The sequence below is a fragment of the Colias philodice genome, chromosome 3 (genome assembly GCF_061535455.1).
Source record: "Colias philodice isolate Cphi_HAF_F1 chromosome 3, ilColPhil1 Martin Lab GWU primary, whole genome shotgun sequence".
Lineage (NCBI taxonomy): Eukaryota > Metazoa > Arthropoda > Insecta > Lepidoptera > Pieridae > Colias > Colias philodice.
In genome coordinates, this window is record NC_143088.1 from 961,143 (window position 1) to 986,508 (window position 25,366).

Consider the following 25,366-nt stretch of genomic DNA (forward strand, 5'->3'; position numbering starts at 1 on the left):
TGAGTTTTACGAGAGAGTAGCGGTTTGTAAGCATTCTCCAGTTACATTGAGTAATCGAATTAGCGATTTGGAAATTGTGTTGCGTTTTGTTATAGATTTGTGGTAGAGTACTGGTTAGGGGCAAAGGGTTATACAGTTTTTTGAATGTAAATTTTGTATTATAGATAACCCGGAAGGTATTCACTAATCGTTTTATGTAAAGAGAGGTATTAGCCGACCCTGACCGAGACTTATTAAATAGTCTAGGTTCGAAGGTTGGTACTTAATTTCGGATTAAATAGGGTTGTCTGAAATAACATTTATTTTTCTTTTACATGCGGATGTTGGCATAATAGGTATGTATGCGCTTCGTATATGCCTTTAATACATAATGAATTTTCACCTGAATAGATTTGAATATATATGCGATACATATACTTAAGTACCACTTGTATGATGTATGACATACTATACAGGATTTTCAAAAGCCGCTCAGTTTTCACCAATTATTGTTATCAAAACATATATCACAAAAAGCCTAACCTACCAATTGTTTGTACAACCTGCCTTGTTAAAGAAATGTAGTTAAAAATAACATTGTCACAACGTCAATGCCACTATACAAGGCCAATGCAACGGCTCTAACGTGTAAGCAAAACTTTTAATCTCCTTGGCAAATACTCGTCTTGTATTATCAGCTTAGCCTTGTAAAGATGGCTCTTGGCCTTCGACATGTGATAATAGATTAACATGCAAATTCACATCAAAGATCTTTTGTGGCGTGATTGTTGAGTGGTCAGTGTTAGAGGTTTTATTCGTTCGTGATTATTTTTAAGCTATTGCATAGCTTCTATCGCGGGCCTTGAGCGCGGGGAACGAATCGAGAAATTCCGTAACGAAAAAACCTCACGCTCCCCACTCCGACGGGCGCGGAGATGTGGCTTGAAGGCATAGCATGCAATAGCTTTACCGCGGCAATCCCCGAGTGCCACACGTCTTTTTTTTGTTTTGCCGACGAATGGTGTGACATTCGAGGGTTTACAATGTTTTTCAGGAACCCGTTTGTTATCAAACTCTTCTGAAGCCGCTTGATCGGTTTTTATGATTTTTTTGGGGTTGTCCGGTGGGTTTAATTGGTCGTAAACTATTTTTTATATCCGTAGTGATAAGGATATCCCGAAAATCGTCTTTTGGGAGTATAAGCTGAAACGTTTTATTTAATTAGGTGGCTGTTGGCTAGTGTAGTAGTAGGTCTTTATTTTTATTATTGAAGTATCAAAGAAGGTTGTAAACGGTGCTTTATAATGAACTAGGGGTACGCCCCGGCTTCGCCCGTGGTACATATTTCGCAATAAAAGGTAGACTATGTCCTTTCTCGGGTATCAAAATATCTCCATACCAAATTACATGCAAATTGGTTCAGTAGTTTAGGCGTGATTGAGTAACAGACAGACAGACAGACAGAGTTACTTTCGCATTTATAATATTATAGGGATAGAGACTGCATGCAATGTGTATTTATTCTTCCTAAATTGAAAGGAGAATAGCACTAGTGTTTGTATTTAAAAGCTATATTTGTGTCTAAAGAAATGAAAGCTAATTAATGTTTTAGGATTACCTATTTAAAATTGTGTGTGTGTGTGTGTGTGTCTTTCAGGAAAGTTTTCCTACAGAGTATGCTTGCTTGATTTTTATGAAATGACCTTTCATTTTTCGCAAGCTATAAACGTTAAAACATCATATCTTACTAATTTTTTTCAAAATAAAATTTAAGAGCTTTCTTTTACAAAGAAAGCCAGACACAGAAACTCAATCATGGATTGTACTTAGCAAATTAATCAAAAACAAACACAAACAGATGCAGATAAAACTCAAACACTAACCTTACAGGCGTGTCGATTGAAAAATCGAATAATTTATTTTGGGAATCGATTTATTCACCGAGATAAGCTAAGTCGATCCATTTGGTATCGAATGATGTATCGGGATCGCCCTATCGCTCCTAAAATAGACTACAAGTGGGTTAAAACCTGATGTTTTTATATGATTGTTAAAATGGAGTAACCTGTTCTTAAAAAGTTTAACTAAAACTGTGTTTTCTAAATCCATCTTTTCGTTAGTTTTAAACTAGATTTCCGCCCGCGGCTTCGCCCGCGTTTTCAAAGGAAAACCCGCATAGTTCCCGTTCCCGTGGGATTTCCGGGATAAAACCTATCCTATGTGTTAATCCAAGTTACCCTCTATATGTGTGGCAAATTTCATTGTAATCGGTTCAGTAGTATTTGCGTGAAAGAGTAACAAACACACACACATCCTCACAAACTTTCGCATTTATAATATTAGTAGGATCGAGAAAAGTATGCAATATGGTTGCTAATCTAAACAGACATTCAATATTTTTATTGCGCAGGTCTCAGTTGTATTAAATACTAAGCCGATTCTAATAGAATGATAATCGTCTTATCATTTAAATTGAATCATTTTATCTTGTTAGTATTATTATATAATACTAGCAGAATACCCGGAAATGTAAAAGCATTTTCTTTGTCCATCTTTTAAAAGAGAACTTCTAAATTTATTTAATCAACCTGACATACATGAAAGCTTACATGAAATACTATTTTTCCAAATAATATACGAAAGAAAAACGAAAACGATTAATTTTTGTGAGTATTTATCTGCCTTAGCATTTTATTCATTATTTATTTCATTCATAAGAAACTCTTCTTAATTCTATTTCATTTTATTTATTTATTGGTTTCATTATATTACCAGTAAAACGCTATTGTGTTGCATCCGTACGTTAATATCATGTTTAACAACCTACTCATCTTTTAAATCAAATTCATCTATATTAAACCAATCTATTAGCTTCTATTCATGACTAACAGCTCTTCAAATGTATTACAGTTCCCTAAAACTATTCATACCTCACCTATCTGACTATTTCGTGCTCCCAGAAACGGGGCCGTATCAAAAGATTATCCAAGAAAGCTCTCAACTTAAATTGTTTCATTCAAACGCATTGGCAAGCGATCTGAGGAACACTGCATCAATCATATTCAGACTGCAGATCAATGCAAGCGTATTAGTATTTTAATCACACAGGTCGAATCTGGGCTTATTGGCAATCCTGAAACTGCTGCTGAAAATGATGAGTCAAATACACATTCAGTACAAACTACAAAGATGTGAAGTAAAGAAAACAAAAAACGCAGTTGTAGGAAGTCTAGATGTTCTGTGTGAAAAATACAAACATTTAGATAGAGGTTTTAGACTTTTAGTTTAACAGATAAATTAGCGCATAATAATTCTCATACACAATTAATTGAAGCCACAACGAATGGGCTATTTGTTGACCGACGCGTAGGTGCAATCTTTCTGCTAGATGTTTTCTTTGATCGTTGGGAACGCGTTAATTTTTGTGGATGCTCCTCTGATGCATTCATTTACTTTATATATAATATGGATGACGTAAGTGAAGCTTCTTTTAACAAGATTTATCTGTGCCTAAGAAAAAGTTATAGAGTGCGTGCGTGCTAAAATTAAGTTGCATCTGCTGCCGAAAAATTTCATGGTATTTAAACTTAAAAGAAACCAAATCAATGTAGTTTAACGATAACTAAGACTGACTGCATATGAAATTTGTTGTGCTTTTATTTTAACAACTAGATTACTTTCACGATTTTCATCATATGTTGATTTTGCTTTTTATTTCAGGACCTAATCAATCTAAGCTCAGGTGCTTGTTTAGTTTCAACGAAATCGATTGAGTCATTATTACGTAAAAGAGCAACAGACATACAAACTATGATGTGTATAATCTTTGTCATTTCTCCGTATTAAGTCACTACTCATATCTCGAATCCTGTTTATTATAGTAGGATATATTGTGCATATTTCTGGCTTCACGTCTTAGAACGGAATCCTTGTAACGCGACTCCTGTCCATGTCCTAATGTAAAATGGACTTACAGACGTACGTGTGCCAGGAAATGGGTTAATATTCAGATCTGAAGAAATAGTAAGTCTTCCTTAATACTTTGCAATCTTGGACTTATGAGCTTTTGGATTTCTGAGGAGCAACGTACAATGTACGGCTTAAAGGAATGTGTCTAGGAAAAGAATTATACCTTGACAACTACTGTAGTCTTATTTCGGCCTTTCTTGGTATATTTTTTTTTAGTTGGTATGCGAGCATTTACTGAGAACCTAAGTTCGGTCTTTGATAAAGGCAAATAAAACATAGCCGAGGTCCGGAATGAGCAAATGGCTCATCATTTACAAGCTCAATAAGATTCTTCTCCGCAAGGACAGATGGAAATTCGCTTCATTATGTTTTATTCTTTATGTAAATAGGGAAGCTGGCCTAATTTTACACTTAAAGTTGAGGTGAGATGAATCGCAAATGGCAATACATAACACGGTAAATACATGATAGTATGAACCAATAGTATTTTTGAAATTGATGTATCATTTATGGAGATGATGTTCCCTTTACTCAATAGATTTGCCAATTATCGTTAAGAATAAATAAAACAGACGTTTATGGCTTCTTCAAGTACAATAATAATCGTGGAAATGACTGAAAATTAGTCACTTCCCTCCGGATGTTCTGGTATTCGCGACGAGCTTAATAGTCTGTGAGTCATTTTCCTGGGTTAAGGGATGTATAGGATCATCTTTTTCAATGTTTATATTTTCTTTTTAACAATATATCTACAACAGGTTAATATTACGATAAAGGTTTAATTTTAAAACATTGTAGTAATATTATTTAGTCAACTTAATCTGGAATATCTTAAGGGATCATTCACTTATTCTTTTTCATTGGTTGTGTTGTATATTTCCTGTGCAAGAAGGCTATTCTGTCTATGAGGGCTATTGTTATTATAAAATAGCGGTCCGCCCCGGCTTCGCCCGTGGTACATGTTTACGTTTTCTCTACATAAGAACCATCCTCGTACTTCAAGGAATATAATAAAAAAAGAATTATCGACATCGGTTCAGCCGTTCTCGAGTTATGCGCTTACCAACACATTTTGCGATTCATTTTTATATATAAAAGAAGACTAAGTGCGGTACGTATGTTTTATCTAAAACTTTTTCCGGATATGCTAGTCGTGTCTTTCTCATTTCATAGAAGATTTCCCGATATTATGAAAGTACAGTTAGAATTATAATTTATGTTTAATATAGATATAACATTCTAGTTTATAATTCACACTTCTTTCGACTTTTTATTGAAAGCGTTTAAAATTCTCATGCTTTTTCGTTTTTAAAAATTTAAAAAATATGCTATATTTTATTCTATTCTACAAAAATACAGATAAAATAAAAATGATATGTAGTCACAAATAAGTACTAGATATAAAGAACACTGCACTTTATCGTTACGATTCAGATTTCAGACGGAATAAAATTATATATCCTTGATACGATATATCTTTCAACAGTGGAGCGAGTACTGAATAATGAATAGTGCATAAAGACGTATCGATACTTTTACCATGGATCTATAAATGTTGCAATAATATTGCTTTGAGAACGACGTAACATCTGAATTACGTTTCCTGAAGTGTTTCGAACTACGTTTACTATTTACTGAACAGGAAATCTGCTAAATAATGTACGTGATTATGTAATTGCAAAAATTACAGTAAACGTTGTGTAATGAATGCTCTTCTGACGAATTTTGAGTGCAAGTTGCAACCTACCTGAGGACTAGCCAGCTGGGCATGAACCTAAACTTTTATTACGTCACTTCATTTTGTAATAAAAAATCCTTTTATATCTCTTTGAGTGAAATCTTGTTCCATCAGTTAATCAGCTCACTGTGTCGTGAATATAAGTTTTATTGCACGCCTCATAAGCGAAGCGTTGAGGTGGGTACTACTGTCACTTCGCGCAAAACATCTGATTTTTCAAACTTAAAATGTCTTTATGTACCTATCATACATTGCACTTGTAAGATAATACATACACACACATATTAAGAAAAAACACTATTTTTAACGTTCATGATATTTTTGATGTCATTTTTGTTATTTAAACTAGTTAAAAAAACAGTTTAAAAAAGTTCTGTCTTGGACGTCCGTGTGTCTGTATGTGCGGATCCTTTTTCTTGTTAACACGATAGCGACCGAAATACTTTACTAATCGAGTCTTTTTTTTCTCTTACGCTTGAGTATGCTCAGGAATAGAACCCTTTCATTTTTCAGGGTCTGATTCGATGTGGTTTAATTGTTATTAAATAAACAAAAATAATAATTAATAAATATTTATTAAAAAAAAAATTATGAGGCGTGCACTTTTGGATTTTCCAAATTATTTTTTATTTTTACCAAGTATTTAACCCAGGTCCTCTCGATTCTACGAACACGCGTTAATCACTGCACTGTAGTTCGTATGTGGATAAAAAAATCAGTTTTTGTTCATCGAACAAGAATCTTCTAAGAAGAAAATGCAGCATCCCAATCATGTAATATGCTCAGCGCATTTAAAACTAGGTGTAACAATTTTCTAAAAGTTGCCCGGAAAAGTTAATTTTGCAGTCTAAAAAGGAAGTATCCGAGAAAATCCAATCTTCGTAGCGGTCGATAAAGGTGGTTTTAAAAATAATATAGTGTAGGCAAGGCACGAGAATTTGTACGTGATATTATTATATTGCTACAATTTGGAATATTTTTGGCGAATTGATATTTCGGTACCTAAGAGCATGGAATCGCGATCTACGAAGAATAAATATAAAAGTTAAATTTATACTAATATTATAAAGCTGAAGAGTTTGTTTGTTTGAAGGCGCTAATCTCAAGAACTACTGGTCCGATTTGAAAAATTCTTTCGGTGTTAGATAGCCCATTTATCGAGGAAGGCTATAGGTTATATATCATCACGCTAAGACCAACAGGAGCGGAGCACTGCGGGTAAAACTGCGGGGAACAGCTAGTAATTATAGTTCATCATTTCTTAGTCGCATAGCATTTAACAAAAGATTCAATATCCAAAGATTTAACACCCTTCAGTTTCAGTTACTCCTTACCAGGATATTCTTTGAATAAATGAACCTTACTCCATTCAACTGGCTCCATACATTTTGATTGTAATAAAAATGACAGCAGGTACTTCTATCCGTTTGTCGGCAGTCAGTGACCCTCGACGTATAAATAAAGCAGTGGCTTGTCGCGGTTTAGTCACTATTTTAAGGTATATATTTTTAGTACTTTTGTGGCAGATTACAATTAAGAAAATGGATTTCTTGATTGGTTATTTCAATGGATTAGTTCTATTTCTATTGTTATGAAATTTGATCTGTGTTATTGGTCGTGTCTCTACATTCAGGGTTTAAAAGTAAACAAATTTTGTCATTAATGCTCAAATTAGGAAGAGAATGGGGGGAATTAATAACAAACTATAATACTCTATTAGGATTGTGGCTCTAATTAAATAAAAAGACAAATAACTCGTAGAATTATGTGTCAGATTTTGTTTCAGTCAGAGGTGTTTTTTTTTTGTTTTTTTCACCGGAAATCGAATCAAAGACTCCGCTCAGTTCTAAGCCGCAAGCGAAATAAGATTTAAATGGAAAGTGATACTAATATTTAACAGATACCCAGACAGCATAATATTCTTATTATTATTCTCTGTTTACGCCCGTCATATTAATCACAAACTTTTATAAGAGAACTAAACTATCAGCAGCTTTTGCGTGAAACATTTTCACAAATTTTTGAATTGTAAATGATATTAAATTCCTAAATCGATGCATTAATTAGAATAGCTGTAAATTATTAGGCACGTAAATCAGCACGTTAGGTTAGACGCATTGCGCTTAAACCTAACGGGGTAAACTGAATAATGGTACTAGTATGTTGGTATTCTCAGTTCATAGTTTTCCTTACAATTATTTTTTTAGGATATTTTTCGTATCCATCATATTATATAATATATATCCAGTTATTTTTTTCTACAAGATAGTCTTAAAAGCTTGCATCGCGTCGGGTAGAATATTAGCTGTTGCTCGCGGCTTAGCCCGCATTGTCACCGAAGATAGGAATGAGATATACCCCAGTAAAAAGCAGTCCATATCACTCTATAGCCTCCTTTTAAGAAACAAAATCGTATCATAAAATCGCGCCGTTGCAGTCAGTGCCGTCTTTAGGATCAACGAGGCTATGGGCCAAGGTACTGGCTGGGGCCTATGTAAGGGATGGAAAATCCTTAAATTTTAACTTAATCATTTTTCAGTTTACAATAACACAATAGGCTAAATCGTAACCCCGTCTCTTAACACCCCACATATGAGAGTTCAATAAATAAATTTTTTGAATCTAAAAAACTAATACCCCACCAATTCTAATTTAAATAAAATTGAATGAAAACCATATATTATAATCTATACAAAGAACAATACTTATATTTATTCATATACAAATATATGAAAGTGACGTCATCCGTGACATCATAGCCTATAACAGCATTGGTTAGCGAGCCACTGCATACCAAGTCTATAACTACAGCGCGATGCTGCGCCGAATCTTGTTTAATAAACAAGGGCTATCAATTTTCAGAATTGTGGGGCCCCTGCCTACCTCGGGGCCTCGGGCCAGGGCCCTGCGGGCCCTGCCTTAAAGACGGCACTGGTTGCAGTTGTGGCGTGAAACAAAGACAAACAAAGAAACACACTTTCTCACTAACAATATAAGTCAGATATAATGTTTTTATCTATAAATGTAGACAAAGTCGCGTGCAGCAGCTAGTATTCTAAATTTGTTCAATATCGCGATCAGTTTCACGGATCCAACTCGAGGGCGGGCTTGTCAAAGTTTTATGGAAACTACGAGAATGTTCTTAACAGCATCTAAACTAATATTAAAACCTTTTCATATAGTGGTTGCTGTTATAGTTTATAAAACATTGCAGATTTAACGGTTTTTAATGGATTAAATCTATACTAATACTAGCGGTCCGCCCCGGCTTCGCCCGTGGTACATATGAAAAATAGATGTTGGCCGATTCTCAGACATACCCGATATGCACAGAAAATTTCATGAGAATCGGTCCACCCGTTTCGGAGGAGTATGCAGACTAACATTGTGACACGAGAATTTTATATATAAGACTAGCGGTCCGCCCCGGCTTCGCCCGTGGTACATATGAAAAATAGATGTTGGCCGATTCTCAGACTTACCCGATATGCACAGAAAATTTCATGAGAATCGGTCCACCCGTTTCGGAGGAGTATGCAGACTAACATTGTGACACGAGAATTTTATAAATAAGATTATAAAGCTGCAGAGTTTGTCTGTTTGTTTGATGTTTGATTGAACGCGCTAATCTCGGGAACTACTGGTCCGATTTGAAAAATTCTTTCGGTGTTAGATAGCCCATTTATTGAGGAAGGCATAGGCTATATCATCACGCTAAGACCAACAGGAGCGGAGACACGTGGGTGAAACCGCGCGGCACAGCTTGTGTTTTATATTTCTGTGATCATGTTAATTTCTCTTTTTGAGGTTTACCTACTTGTATAGAGTTTTGTATACTATCGTAAACATTGCACGTATGCTACTTGAGTAAAAATGAAAGAGACATCATTATTTTACGTAAGTGTATAGAGTTAACATCTGGACGATACTTTATTAAGCTATTGCATAGCTTCTATCGCGGGCCTTGAGCGCGGGGACCGAATCCAGAAATTCCGTAACGAAAAAACCTCACGCTCCTCACTCCGACGGGCGCGGAGGTGTGGCTTGAAGGCATAGCATGCAATAGCTTTACCGCGGCAGTCCCCGAGTGCCACACGTCTTTTTTTTCTACTTACTACACGCATCGACACAACTCAAAATTGTATTATACTTCTTATCAATGCCTATTTGTAATTATTTTGCATCAATATTTCTAATCCAAAACTCAGATACGGCCAATTCATGTACAACATAACTCATAAGTACAAATTGCATATGCAGATACCTATTTTAGGTTTAAAACCTGCATTTGCATTTAAGTGAAGAGCCCTATATCTGTATATTACACGATCAAGAGATGCGCATATCAGCATTCGAATAGTGAAATATTTTCATCAAAGGCCATTTCGTATTTTATTTTAACCCTTCAAATTTTATTCGTTAAATACTGAATGCGAGGAAATGTTGCGATAAAATGAGAAACATTTGTTTGTTTATGGCATCGAATGTTCGTCGTGTCGTGAGTGGAGTGCACTGTGCACCTAAAGCGGTCAATTCACGAATTTTTGGTGTGATTCTTTTTTCAATTTTTTTTTTCAATTTTTATATTACTCTAAATATTATTTTAATAAACAATGTAGAGTAATATATTCTTACTTACGACAAAGTAGTCAGTAGATGAGTTGGTGCAATAGTTACATAGTGATTGATAAACAAATATACACAAACATCAAAACAAACTTCATGCATCCTCGTTTCGCGCAAACAAACTTTACAATTATGTATATTAGTAGCTATGATTTAATACAATAATAACTAGCGTACTTCCCGCGGCATCTCATGCTTGCACGTCCCTTTATCGCGCCCTTTTTGTGTAATATTTAGAGCTTATTTAGATGATTTTACTACTCGGAAAACTAGAATCAAAAGACAAGACGGAAAGGTAAATTTTTTTTCAGCAAGGTACTATTTGAAATTTCCTACAAAAAAATATTTCATCAACGACTAATGTCTAAGTCTAATGAGATCAATTATATGAAAACTAGAACGACGTTAGGAAACGAAATACTAAACTATTTATATAAAAATGATCACAAAAAAAGAATTTAGCCTCTTCTTTTGAAGTCGGTTATACTAAACGCTTATTTGTAGGTACTCCACACAGACATAGATAGACTACGCAAGTACCGCGATCTGTATGAAAACCAAGCGTGTCATATTTTTTGTACTGACCTTGACGCGTTATGACGTCACGAGCGCTTTTTAGTGATGGTAATTTCATTTTACGCTAAATCGATTAGGACGCCACTCGCGCGGCGATTCTAGTATCGTCCTATCCCATCGAAGTAAATCGAAAGAAATCAGATCAAACTAGATCTATGTCTAAGAGGTAATTAAATAAATGAATCGTAATCGATTACTAAATCGATTCAAGACAGAAAAATGATAATTACCATAGACAGAGGAATGATAAAATAAATTTATAAACCTTTTAATATTCTAACAAGTAAACTAATGTGTTTTAGCTTTTTCTTACATATGCCCATTGAGTTACCGTGTACTACGTACTAGAGAGGCCATCGAAAGAAAGTAATGAAACTGTCAATCAATCAATCTTTATGTCCCGTTGCATCAATCCATTTTTCTTTTATGTTCGGGTTACTTGGAAAACTGAAAAAACAAACATAGTCTAAGCAATAAGGAGTTTTCTTAAAAAACTCCCAAGATGACACTTTAACTAATGGCGTCCATGTCATAATATTTATTTTTAGTACCTTTGTATTAAAATACTTAAAAGTTCTAGGTCAAGTCGTATTAAATGACAAAAAAAATCTATGCCTTTTTTTCTGAAAAATTGCTCCTTCAAATTATCATTTTTCTGTTCGATTATAAAATCGATTAGAATCGAGAACTGTTGCATCAAATGAACATCACTAACCACAAAATTGGACAGAAAAATGAGAACAGAAAAATGAGAAGACGCTATTCATTGCTTGTTATCATACGACTCGATCTTTACCGTGCCAAGTAAAAGCCGCAATGTATTCCGAATCATTTCGTATGATTTGGTATCCGTGTTTGTCACGATCGTTTTCCACAGATATTCTTTATTTGATTTTAAAATAAATAGTGCATATTCTGATTAGAAAATTACTTACCGGTGGAAGGAAACATCTCTGCTAACTCGGCCACTCACAGCTGTGGAGTTTCTACAGTTTATAACGGCGTAATTCGGCATTTTACTTTATTCAGCTTCACGTCTTTCCTTGGCGAACTGCAAGCGCGGACTGAGTGTAGGCCAGCGTCAAGTAAGTTTCATAATCTTAGTTTGGACACGGGAAGTACATACACTCGCTTAGTCTATCTTGATACATGTCTGTGGTACTCCACCTACAAACGTCATAGAAAGTGTATGAGACACACAGGCCCGTAGTTTGAACAACACGCGGCGTCGAATCTCTGAATGAATAATACAATCTAATTAAAGCGTGTCGCTGTGGGCGGCCGCCGGGTGCCAACTAACGTGATACTATCGTAGGGCTATCAATCATTAGTTTTTGTTTTTTGTGTAATTGTGGAAAAATGAGCGAACGATGGCAAAATAACGAAGGTTGTGATGGGAAGCGCATATATCGATCCAAAGAAGGAATCTGAAAAAATGTCCAAAAAGCATATGGAAATTTATTTTATTTTAAAAATGTATGGTGCATATAGGAACAGGCTACAGGAAAAATACTAAAATCTCCATGGAAACGTAAAAATACGTTAAGTTATTCAGTATTGCAATTAGTAGGTACTTGCTATATGCTGTTTATTTATTTCTTACCATATTTGTAAAATTAAGATAAATAACGAATTAAAATAAATGAATTATTATCCTTAACCATAATCTCACATAACCAACTTATACATTCAATTTTTGAAACATTTCTCAAAACTGATGGGTGACAGCCCTACCGCCTTACAGATTATCTAATGTGAGATATTTATTGTAATCGTAAACGCCTGTTTTTTGTATTGTCACTAAACCTTGGCCCATATTACGTTTCGCTAAATGCATCTTTTGAAGTTTCTTGTTTTTGTAAATTAATGTATTTTATCAATATTTTTTATTCTTGGCAATCCTTTTCATGTTGTTATGGTACAACCGTTTCTTATACAGATTTTCATTGACTATTTTAATTATTTTGAATTTGTTTTTTATGACATAAGCACAGATTAGTAGGTAACTTATAACTACGTAAACATAAGGCTTTAGCTTATGCCCATCTACAAAGCATTTATTACTACGACGTAATATACACTACTAAACTACGAATCATTTCTATTCGTAGCTTACAAGTATTTTACTTTTGGACTTCTCTGATTGCGTTAGTACAGTGGTTGACGCATACATTTTTCAGACATAAGTTCAATGCCCGATCGAGATTCGTAGTAAAATTCTTAATCCGACATGACACAGGTTGATTACATTACATTCACCTATTGAATCCCGTCTCATACCAATACCACAGAATATATAGGTAATAGTCCAATACTTCGTTTTGCATTAATAATACTCAATGGTTCGATTATTTTTCGAGTGAACAAAGCCAATAACATCTCTACAAGCTTCTAATATTTTACAGATTATAAATACTAAACAGACAAGTATAGAAAAAGCCATCTCCTTTTTACTCCAAGTTGGGTAAACATAGACACTATCTCTACAATCATTACAGATTATTATAAGCGCTCCACAGACAGGCACAGGATTAACATAGGCTATTAACCTATACATAAAAAAACATAACGCTGTCAGGTAAACATAGACAAAATCCCTATAATGAGCGCAGATTATGTGCTCCACAAACAAGCACAGAGGATTACCATAGACTATTTAAAAAAACGTGTGTGAAATCACATGTCCCCTAGTGGGGTAAGGGCCAGATGCATTATACATCTGTTTCACTGATCGATTTTCTTTAAGGACAAGTAGGTGATCAGCCTTCTGTGTCCTGCCAGACCGAGACATTTTTTCTTCTTCGTCTCCACCGGGAATTGAACCTAGGACCCCTCGGTTCTACGCTCAGCGTTAACCACTGTACCAAGCGCGGTCTTCATACAGTATTAAGCTAAAGTTAAAAAACAAACATAACCTAACGCTGTCGAGTAAACATAGATAATATCTCTACAATCAGTACAGATTATGTTCCACAGACAAGCACAGAGGATTACCATAGACTATTAATATCGAAACCATGCCCAGCGTAGATTCTGTTCGTCGTTACGATATGGAAATATGCCAAGTATTATTGAGATTAACTTCCATAATTGATGCTATTGAGCTATCGCCGAAATTAAACAGGTACCTTACACAGTTGTAATATTTGCTATTATTGTTTGGATTGAATTATACCGGAATCACTCGCGATCGATTTAAATTGTAGCAGTTGGATTTATGAAAACAATATAATATCAATGTTCAACGAATTATCTATAAATGATATACTTACATGTAATTCGAAAAAGAAGTTAAGCTGAAAAATAGGAAAAAAAAGAGTGCAAAATTTTATCTCTCCAAAGAATGCAACAGCCTGCGTCGTATCGTTGAAAAAAAAAGAGTTATTTAGAATTGCTATTCCTTATTTATAGATGAATAAACAAGCAAATAAATAAACTGTCATTTAGTTAGATTTGCTTTGTTGGGCCGGTTTTGGTCTGCAGTCTGCACGAAGCTATACAAATTTCCATCATAAATCAATTCAGTCGAGGAAACCCCTGTGCCTCATAGTGATCATGAATTTAGCTCCTTCATGCGTTTCCCAAAGCAAGCGTTGATAATTGATATACTTAGTTAAAAAAAAATAAAATTAAAAAACACACAAACTCATCACCAATCCTTGTGTGCTGTATTAGATCTGTCCGTTTAAAGTGGGTTAAAATCGAGTCTACAAGAGTCGGTTACATACAAACATACAGGTAAATCGTGTTAAAATTCATTTAAAGCCAATAACTACTCGATACACAAAAAATATTAAAAAAGATGAGATTTTATCCAAGTTTAAAAATATGATTGACACATCTAAAAACCGGGTGGCGTTAAAATATTTAAAAAATATATGCGCTCCGGTACTAAAAATTAAATATCAATTCATCGTTACATGAAAAGACATCTGTAAACACTATAATTAGTGCATTTCTTTGATCTAGATAAAATTTATGACGTCTTCAAAGCGACGGTATTTATAATAATACTAGCGGTCCGCCCCGGCTTCGCCCGTGGTACATAATATTTACGTTTTCTCTACATAAAAACCATCCTCGTACTTCAAGGAATATAATAAAAAAAGAATGATCGAAATCGGTTCAGCCGTTCTCGAGTTATGCGCTTACCAACACATTTTGCGATTCATTTTTATATATAAGATTATAGTCGTTTATTTTTCAAACATATTATTTATCAAAGGTGTCTAAGCGTAATGTCTGTTTTTAAAACATGTTATTTTACTAATAATAATATTTTATAAATCCATACTACTAAAAATGCGAAAATTAGTTTTTCTCTTTGTAACTGTTTTGTGTTACGTTTCAAAAATTTTATTTTTAAAAAATGCATAATTTTTTTTACAATTTAATTTTTTTACAATATTCATATTTTTTTTACAGGATACAGTTACCTACTACGATTTTGATGCATTTAAGTATAGATATAGATTAGATTTGAAAACAATATTGAGTCCGTGCAGAAAACTTTAAATTGAAATTGGGAGTTGCAAATTTTAAAAGGTTGTAGCACTTAGTTGTAGCATCATTACTTCACATGTATTTCTTACTATGCGTTACAAATCTTAAAAGTTATTAATATTTTTATTAATACCCAGCTTCTTCATTTGTAACATCAAAGGAGTAATAACTTGTCATAACGGAAAACAGGTGAAAATCGTCTAAATACGTGGGCCATAAATTAGAGAGCAAATATCAAATAAGATGTTCAAATGATTCTGAACGTGTGGTTGTTTTTAATTTTGACGTTTTATTAGTACAGCCTTGCCTTCGAGACTAGTTTTACCCGTGACTTCACCTGGGTAATGAATTTTGTTGGGGTGTAGAAAATGTTTTGTAAGACAATCATCTAGTGTCAATAATACAAGTTTTATAACAGAACAGTCCATAATAGAACCTTATAACATGCGCAATATTCCAGCGAAATTTTAATCAAAAGCGGTGCAACCATTTTGGAGCTCCAACAAGCAAAGACAAACAAAGATTAAAGACACATTAATACGATGCATTTGAAATGTTTATTTCGAACTTGAATCTTTTACTTACAAGATGTTTATCACTGAACCAAAGAGTTCATAAAATAATAAAATTAAAAAAACATGAAAAAGGACAAAATATGTCATCCGCATCGCTAGTTCATATAAATTATAATTAAATTGAATACTTTAAATGATTAAAACGCGCTTTCAATACATCGCGGTTGTAATTATGTTAAGTGGTTGATTTCATTTATCCTTATTGATGCAATATTTATACAACATGCATCGAGAAGTAAACATAAAATATCGATTACGAATATATTTTATTTCATTGATATCATATTAATATATTATTGGTTGTAGGTAATGTGGTTGAAATGATAATAGATAACGCTTTCACAGTAAATTATAAAGCTTAAAAAAAGAAAACTTTTGATGTGAATTGGAAAAAAAATTGGGAAAGGAATGAGTTATAATAGACTACAGGCCCATGTTGAAAAAATTATGGGTCATTTGAACCACCAGGTGACCTATCTAGAACGATATAAGAGCATAAAATAATAAGATTCAGAACTATGCCATCACTTGTAAGGTCCAACTGAGTGCAGATGAGAATTCGAAAGTACAGGTAGAGATTTTTTCCCCTTGTCTCTATGATTTTGGTACGGCGTTGCGAATAATAGATTAAAAGCAGTATTGAAATAGTATGACACAGATGCCGTACAAAGACACAGATGGTGGTTCAAATGACCCATAATTTTTTCAACATGGGCCTGTAGTCTATAAGTGTGTTGGATGCAATACTGTGTTTGCGCGAATGCATAGACAAATCAAAATGTCTAATGATTTACGTAATTAAATACCTTTCATGATGAAATCCTAAATTGATCATTAACTAATAACGACAGGGATTTAGTCATATTTTTGCTTTCGGTCGTGTAACATGTTTGTGTTGTGAATTATATTAAATCTATTGAATTTCCGGGGTTTGATAAAATTTAAATTGTTATTGTGTTAGTTATTCCTGTTAAATTATAAAATATGTGAATCTATAATAAAATTTAAGTTACCTACTTCCTATCTTATACTTTTAAGTAAATTTAAAATTATAAAAATAAAAGCATCACTTTGGTAGTATTTAAAATATCCATAAATAAAATGTATAATTGTGGTCATCATAACTTTTATGAATGACACACTGATACTCGCGGTCAAATTATTGGTGTTATTGTGGTCTTGATAAATTGTAAGCGACACTTCAATGAATGGGCTCCTATAAATATGTTGTTGACCACACGTTTCAATTTAAATGGAAAAAATATAATTAATTTAATTACAAACAACATTGAGTCGGCAGTAACAATTTATCTGTAAATATAAAAATTTAAAACTATACGAATACTATCATTTACATTTTGTTTTTTTTAGACATGCATTGTTGTAATTACGCCATGTTTTGAATGCGTTAAATTTAACCGAAAGTTCTTAGTATTCTTTTGTTATTATGAATCATTTTAACGTGTTTCACAGTATTTTCTTTAACGTAGAAAATAAATCTTTCTTAACATTATTTCAAATACAATATTAATTAGTATATCCATGTAAATATAGTATATTAATGTTGTGTTATTAATATATTATACAATCGGAAGTTTATAAAACGCCAAAAGTTATAAATGGTCCCATTACACCTGACTGATACCCGCGAATCTATTTTTATACGAAGTACTACGTAGGTAACTAATTTAGATATTCTAAAATCGGATAAGCTTAACCGTTTTTTTGTATTGTTATATTATAACTATCGAAAATTCTAGCGTTGCAAAAAAATCTCTAATATTCGGAAATTTATTGTAAGATCTTTAAATTTTCGACGGCTTTTAATTATTTTACAAAATTAAACTGTAGACTTATTAAAATCATCGTTAAAAGTAGACCATTTTTTATTCTTATAACCCACTTAGCTATAACTGCAGTTAACTCTGAGTTTGAACATAAAATCCGTCTGACAGCCTGCTCATGACTACCCGCACTTTAGTTTCGCGCCAAAGTGCTCCGGACCGCCTCCGCAACGTCCCGGCCCTCAACCGGCACCTAATTAACAACTACCCTCTCCCGCAGTTGACTCGATGACAATACTCTCACGATAGCACCATGGAAACGACCGACAAATGATATCAAACAACAATTATGAAACGTAGAAAATATGAAACCATGGTATCATTCATTAAGTTTATAAAAATACCCAAAAAGCCGCAACACGAACGGTCCGCTTGATGATTATAACACTGCCAAATTAAAAAGTGCCTTAACGACATCGAACCGTTATTGATTATTGAATTGGTGCTTACAACAATAAATAGAGTAAAATAATGTTAGTGAATGGACAAAAAGTGTGTGGTACCGGACTGAATTTAAGATGTTAGACGTGTTTCGCGGATTAAAAAATCTGATAAAGGTGAACTATGTACACATCGACTCGCCAGTGTTCAGACTGCACTACTCAATAACCGTGATCCTGTTGATCTCGTTCAGTCTAATTGTGACGACGCGGCAGTACGTGGGAAACCCGATCGACTGCATCCACACTAAGGACATCCCGGAGGACGTGCTGAACACGTACTGCTGGATCCACTCCACGTACACGCTCAAGAGCTTCTTCAACAAGAAGGTCGGCGTGGAGGTGCCTTACCCCGGCATCGGGAACAGCCGCGAGAAGGGAAAGGAAGATATGAGTGACAGGAAGATCTATAAGTACTACCAATGGGTGTGTTTCTGCCTATTCTTTCAGGTGAGTCTTCTTTGTTATTTATGGCTATTCTTTTTAAAGGATGGATAGGCAGTTTTCTGCTTTTATCATGGTTAAAAAACTCACTTTAGTGGTCAAAGAACTCTTATTTTCCTTTAAGTCTATATAGGCAAATCTAACGACATAATATAGATGATAGAGTTGGTAAACATCTTAACCCGCACAAAATTTATTTGAACGTACACGATGTTTTGACAAAATGTGGCCGTAACTTGCAATTTTCTTATTTTTTAAATCAGATATACTCAATATTTTTTATATTGTTATTTATATAGTTGCTTTTAATAATGAGTCCGTTACGTATTATGTAATATAATATGTACATATAATATTCATAATGTGTAATGAGGTCAACACAATTGTTTAAAATGTGAAGCTGAAAATTGTGTAAACCTAATATTTAATGATAAAATGTTCACGATTACATTATAATAACTTTTGTTTAATTATAGCTGAACTGGGTTAAGCCGACGGCTTTACTCAATAATTTATGCCTAAAAATCTGTTTTTGGTAAACCGTAATCTACATGTAGGTACATATCGAATTTAAGTCAAATCGATAGAGCAGATTTTTAAACTAAACATTTTTACAGTTTATATCCATACAAAACGTATTTATTCGTATTTATAAGATCAGTGAAGAGTTTACGATATATTAAATTGAACTTGTATGAATACTATAAAAATATTTCTGTATCCCAATTTAAACCTGCGTCTGCTTATACGACTTATGTACCTATTAAATTAACCCTAGATTACTACCCTTCGTCGATTCGACGACGCGTCACCAAAAAAATCGCTATAACTTTTACGCGCGCGACCGTATGGTTTTCTAACTTCAGCTAATCTCAGCCGACCCATTGCTCTTGCGATGGACGGTAGTGCTTTGTGTGTGGAAGGTCCACACGCGCTGTACCAGCAACCATGGCTCGTCACATCGACGAAGGTTAGTATTAACGTAACTTTTCGTACTATTTAGTTAAGTTAAAATTACGTTATTTTATCTTTTATAATGGTGCCTATTATTTTATTTTTTAGATACGATTCATGTGTTATTATTAGAAGTCGAAAGCGATGAGGAAAATTCATCTGCGAGAGAGCCTGAAGACCATTTTGAGGCTGATGAGGCATGAAATGGAGTGGGTGATGATGAAGTTTCTATTGTAAATAAAGAGAAATTTCCAGATCAAGATTATGAGGCATGTAGTAATACATCTGCCCACGTGACATTGAAGACGAAAAACGTAGCACTTCAGCTGACCCAAGTGATTTGATTATAAGACCATCACGTACCATTCTTCTTGGGAAAGATAAGGGTCAATCAATTTTTAAAGGTCCCGATCATAATTTTCTCGTATTTTTTTTTTTAACTTAATTTTCAGCATTTTACTATTTCATTTAGAAGATAATTCTTCGTAGATTAAGATTATATAGGCAGCAGTGATGTTGATTAAATACATTTGTGGATTTAACTTCACGAACCGATCTATTCACGGGAAATAATGTCCTTTGGACAACTTACACAATAGTACTTTTTTAAATGTTAAATTCCCTTCAGAATTAAAATAAATTCTTCTAATATTAAATAATAAATAATATTTTGATATTTGTTCTATTTACACCCAAAATACGAAATATTTTTATTAAAATTGAAACGAATGATGTCTTTTGAACAACCAAACAATGTTTCATATATAAAAAAGTTTCAGTAAAGCGGAAATAGTGATATTTTTTACAAAAAAACTATTAAGGCGAGGTTGTTACGTATAGTATTATTGATTTTACTTAATTAAAATGAACTGATTCTCGATATAACTGAATGAATAAAGTATAATGTGATTTTCATATGGGGACATCTTAGTCGTCTTGATTTTTGAAATGTTAAAATTACAATTAAACTAGACATAAAATCGCGTAATAAAAATGTGTTCCCGAAACAGCCGAGTAATAAACAAAACATGAACTATTTAACTGTTAAAGTATAAGTTTTATATAATTATTGTCCTAGGGACAACCAAATTGTCCATGGTGCAACCACTTTGGTTGGCCAAGTGACTGGTTGTCAGCGGGACATTTTTAAAATTTTGACCCGCCAAGCAAATACTATTGTTATTTTATATATTAATCTCAGCTCACACTAAATTATAGACGAAAGCGCATCTCGTGTAGTATAATTGATAACAATGCATCAAGTACTTATGTTTTAATCACAGTTGTCTGACGGACTGACAATAAAGCCACCCCACACTCACCAACGTTGCTCGGACGACTGTTGCCGTGATTTTATACAAATCAAAATGGCGTTTGAGCCCGACAGTTAATTATTGTGTTTAGCTTGTTGTTTAGGAATCTACCGCGCACTCTGTGTTTTGTTTCCATAACTAAATTACGGTTGTCTGTGAGACCTGTGCCATGTAGATGATTTATGGGGACATAAGTAAAATGCCTGAAAATCGTATTATATCCAATAAAAAAAAATTATTTGTATGTTTTTATGTCAATAATCATTAACTGAAACAAGAAGTGTATTTGGTATTTATGGTCGTGATAGTATGTGTTCGTGATGCGAAGTTTTTTAATGCATTGTAGCTTGGGGACAAATGTGATAGTACTGGAAAATTGCATTTAGTCTCTGGACAACCATGAAACTATGCACAAATTAATAAAACAAGTAAAATATTGTTTACAATAATGTTAGAAAATATTAAAAAGAATATAATTAAAACCAATTTAACTCTTTATGATTTCATGTTTATTAATTATCGTTCAGGGACATGATGCGTGTACCGTCGGACCATTAAAAGTTGATCGACCCATAAACACATATGGTCACCATAATAGTCAAGGTCACAAAGCAGAAGGCCTTCAAGGAACATAGAAACATAACACGAGGGCCTGTACGGTTTTTTCAAGACGTTTTAGATCCTCTTCCATGTTTTTCAGGTATAATTACTGATGACATTACTGATACTCTGCGGGACTCAATCACATAAATTTTAAACATGCCAGAAAGAAGTAATATGAATGTTATAAATGAGACTGAGCAAAGTAATGATGCTTATGTCCCTCCACAGCAAAATAAAAGAAACATAAATATGCTATATGTCCCACCGTAAAGCAAAGGTAGACTAAAAATAGGTGCACTAAGTGCAAAAATCGTTGTGTGCGGAACACAAACTTATTGTGTGTCACAAATGTTTTAGATCCTAAGCTATTATCAAAATTATATTTTTTATTAATTTTTCAGATATTATTTAATACAATTAAAAGTTTATTTCGAGCAATTTAGTGGTATATATTATGAGTACGAATTTTTCAAAAATTTTAAGAACTTTCATAAAGCATGTAAACTATGATCTCATTTTGATGACTGTTTGAATAAAAAATATGGTAATATAAGTATTTTAATATTTTTATATGTAGATTAATACATTGTCCTTAAAATAAAAACATAACTACAAATATATTGTTTTAATTAAACCCCTTAATCCCCTCCAATAAAAAGCGTAGTCGAAGCGACGAAGGTTATTATTAAACGGTGAAAAATAAGGTTAGTGTTCTAGGGTTAAGTAGTCCAATACTGTTTTTCACTGGAGAAAAATAAATATATATTATACTAGTTTCCGCCCGCGGCTTCACCCGCGTTTTCAAAGAAAAACCCCCTTTCCCATGGAATTTTCGGGATAAAACCTATCCTATGTGTTAATCCAAGTTACCTTCTATATGTGCGCTAAATTTCATTGAAATCGGTTCAGTAGTATTTGCGTGAAAGAGTAACAAATACATTCTCACAAACTTTCGCATTTATAATATTAGTAGGATAGGATAGGATCATAATGTAATCAAATACAAATAGTTTTGATATCAAACTGTCATATATAATTATAACGAAATGAAAATATCTAGGTACTATATTAAACGTTTATCTCAGACTAGCTGCTCCGCGCGGTTTCACCCCCGTGGCTCCACTCCTGTTGGTCGTAGCGTGATGATATATAGCCTATAGCCTTCCTCGATAAATGGGCTATCTAACACCGAAAGAATTTTTCAAATCGGACCAGTAGTTTCCGAGGTTAGCGCGTTCAAACAAACAAACAAACAAACAAACTCTTCAGCTTTATAATATTAGTATAGATAACATATTAATATCGGTTGGATTAATTTTCGCCTATTATTATTTATTAGGTCATTTTAAATAGATATTGGAGAGGAAGTTGATATAAACTCGTGAAGATGAATATTTCTAAGAAACTTCGAATTGAGCTGTGATTAATAAATTAATAAACAGTGTTGTTAGTCACGTTAACGATTATGAGAAGCTGATTTTTAGTCATATTTCTTATTTTTAACTAACATTTTGCCCCGACTTCGTCTGCTTTTCTCGGCCATTTACCTTTTATCGATATTTCCAAATTATTATCAGTATAAGAGAATAATTTGGAAAACTAATATTGAATAGCGTCCAGATTAGAATAAAGTTACTTACGAGTTATAGTTTTAGATCATCTAAATCATCCCATGAAACAATTAGACATGCAGAAGAGGCAGGGAGGGTATATGCCACCCTGTTACAATTTTGATGTTACATTTTAAAGTTATTTAAAGATATCATACTTACTTTTTCATAATTTCAGCACAATGTATAGGTACTTTTAATAACCGAACTACGAAATTTATAAAATAGAAATAATTTAAAACAAATTATCAAAACTTTGTAAATATACTTCAAGAACCTCCACACCTGAATACAGAAGCAACTAACAAACTATCAAAGCAACGGTATATTATGATTATAAATTCCGTATTTTTGATGAAGAATTTTATCGCTCGTTAAACGGCAATAAAATTGTAAAATGGGTCGTTGTAAGCAAGTTATTTATGTCTTTTGTTGGACTCGCTTGCGACATGATTCGTGTTTAGGTGTGATGTACAAGAGGGTATATACCCTGTCCAAGTGGTACCCGTGGTATGGACGATTTAAAATGTGACAAATTTAGCTCCGATTTTAAGCTGCACTTCAAACGAATTCACAAAGGCATTGTGAATGTATTTTAGTATTTTAAGAACGCTTTGATACTCGATACTACTTCAGTTATTTAGAGAAGAATGATAATTGATATCCGATTTTATTGAGATCAATACTTTTCCCATATATATGTACATACTTATCATGTGATTGCAAATTGTACAAGACAGCCAAAATAATTGATTACAAGGATGAAAGTTACAAGCCTAGAAATAGACAAAATTTAAATTGAAATGCCTATCAAATAAAAAATTTAATCATTAAAATGTAAGATAATCAACCGTAGCGAAAGTTTTGAGGTAACACACCCAAAAAAAAGTACAACCAAATTCGCACCTCTATTTTTTGAAGTCGTTTGAAAATCATTAATCGTACATATACCGGGAACTGAACCCATAACCTCCATATCAAAGACACGTTCACCAATCCACACGCCAAATATAGCTGGTAATATCGAAACGAGAGCTAAGTGCAGATGCTTTCAGATTTATGATTATACCCAGATAAGAGATTCGGGCTGTAAACTATTTATACATTAAGCACAGCATTTCACGTCATAATATATTGCGTATGATCTGATGACCTTATCTTGTAGATAAAGACTTATTTTACATATACGAAAGTTGAATTTATCAAAGAGTAGATGACGCGTCAGACGTTGTCCTGACTTCCTGCTGTGAAGTTTGAATCACGTTTAAATAGCCGTTAAGCTATTTTTTGGTGCAAATTTTATTCATTCAAGTTCTTTCTCCTCAGAATAACAAACATGACAATAAAGAAGTGAAATCGGTCCAACTGTTCAAGCGTGATGCCGCGACTAAGGGAAATAGGGATTCATTTTTATATGGAGAAAGTAAAAACAGGCGTCCTTCGACAGCTTCTGTAGAATCAGCTAGATATATTGTAAATTTTCTGTTTTTAAGCTTCTAGAGGGATTAGATAGATTAATATTGCAGCCTGTTTTAACTTTTTCCATCCTTACTCTACGCGATAATGTGTCGGTTTATAGAAAGCAAGCATGATAAACTTTTACCAACATCAGATATTATTGGTTATATCTTATATATAAAAATGAATCGCAAAATGTGTTGGTAAGCGTAAAATGTATCCGTCTAATAAAGTATTACACGAACATAGTATTAAAATGTCACCTGTAAACTGTCAAATACGGACAATTAGAATACATTTTTGAAATGGTAGTTTAATACGTTATTCGACGAATAAGTTTTAACCAAGGATTAAAAAATCAGCCCTTAAAGGCATAAGAATAAACTTATAATTAAAGTAGGTAAATTATTATGATCCAATTGATAAATGCGCATCATAAAACTCACCATGAAAATTACAATTACAATAATTAAAAGAGACAAAATTTCCAAATAAACAAAAAGAATATAAAGAACTCAAATATTTCCTTATCCAACAAAATACTCGAAACACTTTACGAATATGTTCTTAAAATAATGTTCCTTTGCCATATCACTAAAATTTAACAGTCTCCCGTTTGGCTAGGAAAATATGAAGCCAGCTAGTTTTAATCTCACCAAGATTAGGTGATAATGTGTTCAGATTAACACCGGCTACGTCACTTCGACCCGATTTATTCTGACTCAGCCCACATT

At 33.4% G+C, this 25,366-nt stretch overlaps 1 protein-coding gene across 2 annotated transcripts in view; it reads left to right on the forward strand.

The window, feature by feature from the left end:
* The window catches only part of shakB (Innexin family member shaking B), a 71,969-nt gene that overhangs the window by 17,894 nt on the left and 28,709 nt on the right, over positions 1-25,366 (forward strand). For both annotated transcript variants that reach the window (XM_089712307.1, XM_089712316.1), the window contains exon 2: positions 18,031-18,700. In XM_089712307.1, coding sequence (XP_089568433.1) covers positions 18,329-18,700 — 372 coding nt within the window. In that variant the 5' untranslated portion in view covers positions 18,031-18,328. The remainder of the gene's footprint in view (positions 1-18,030; positions 18,701-25,366) is intronic.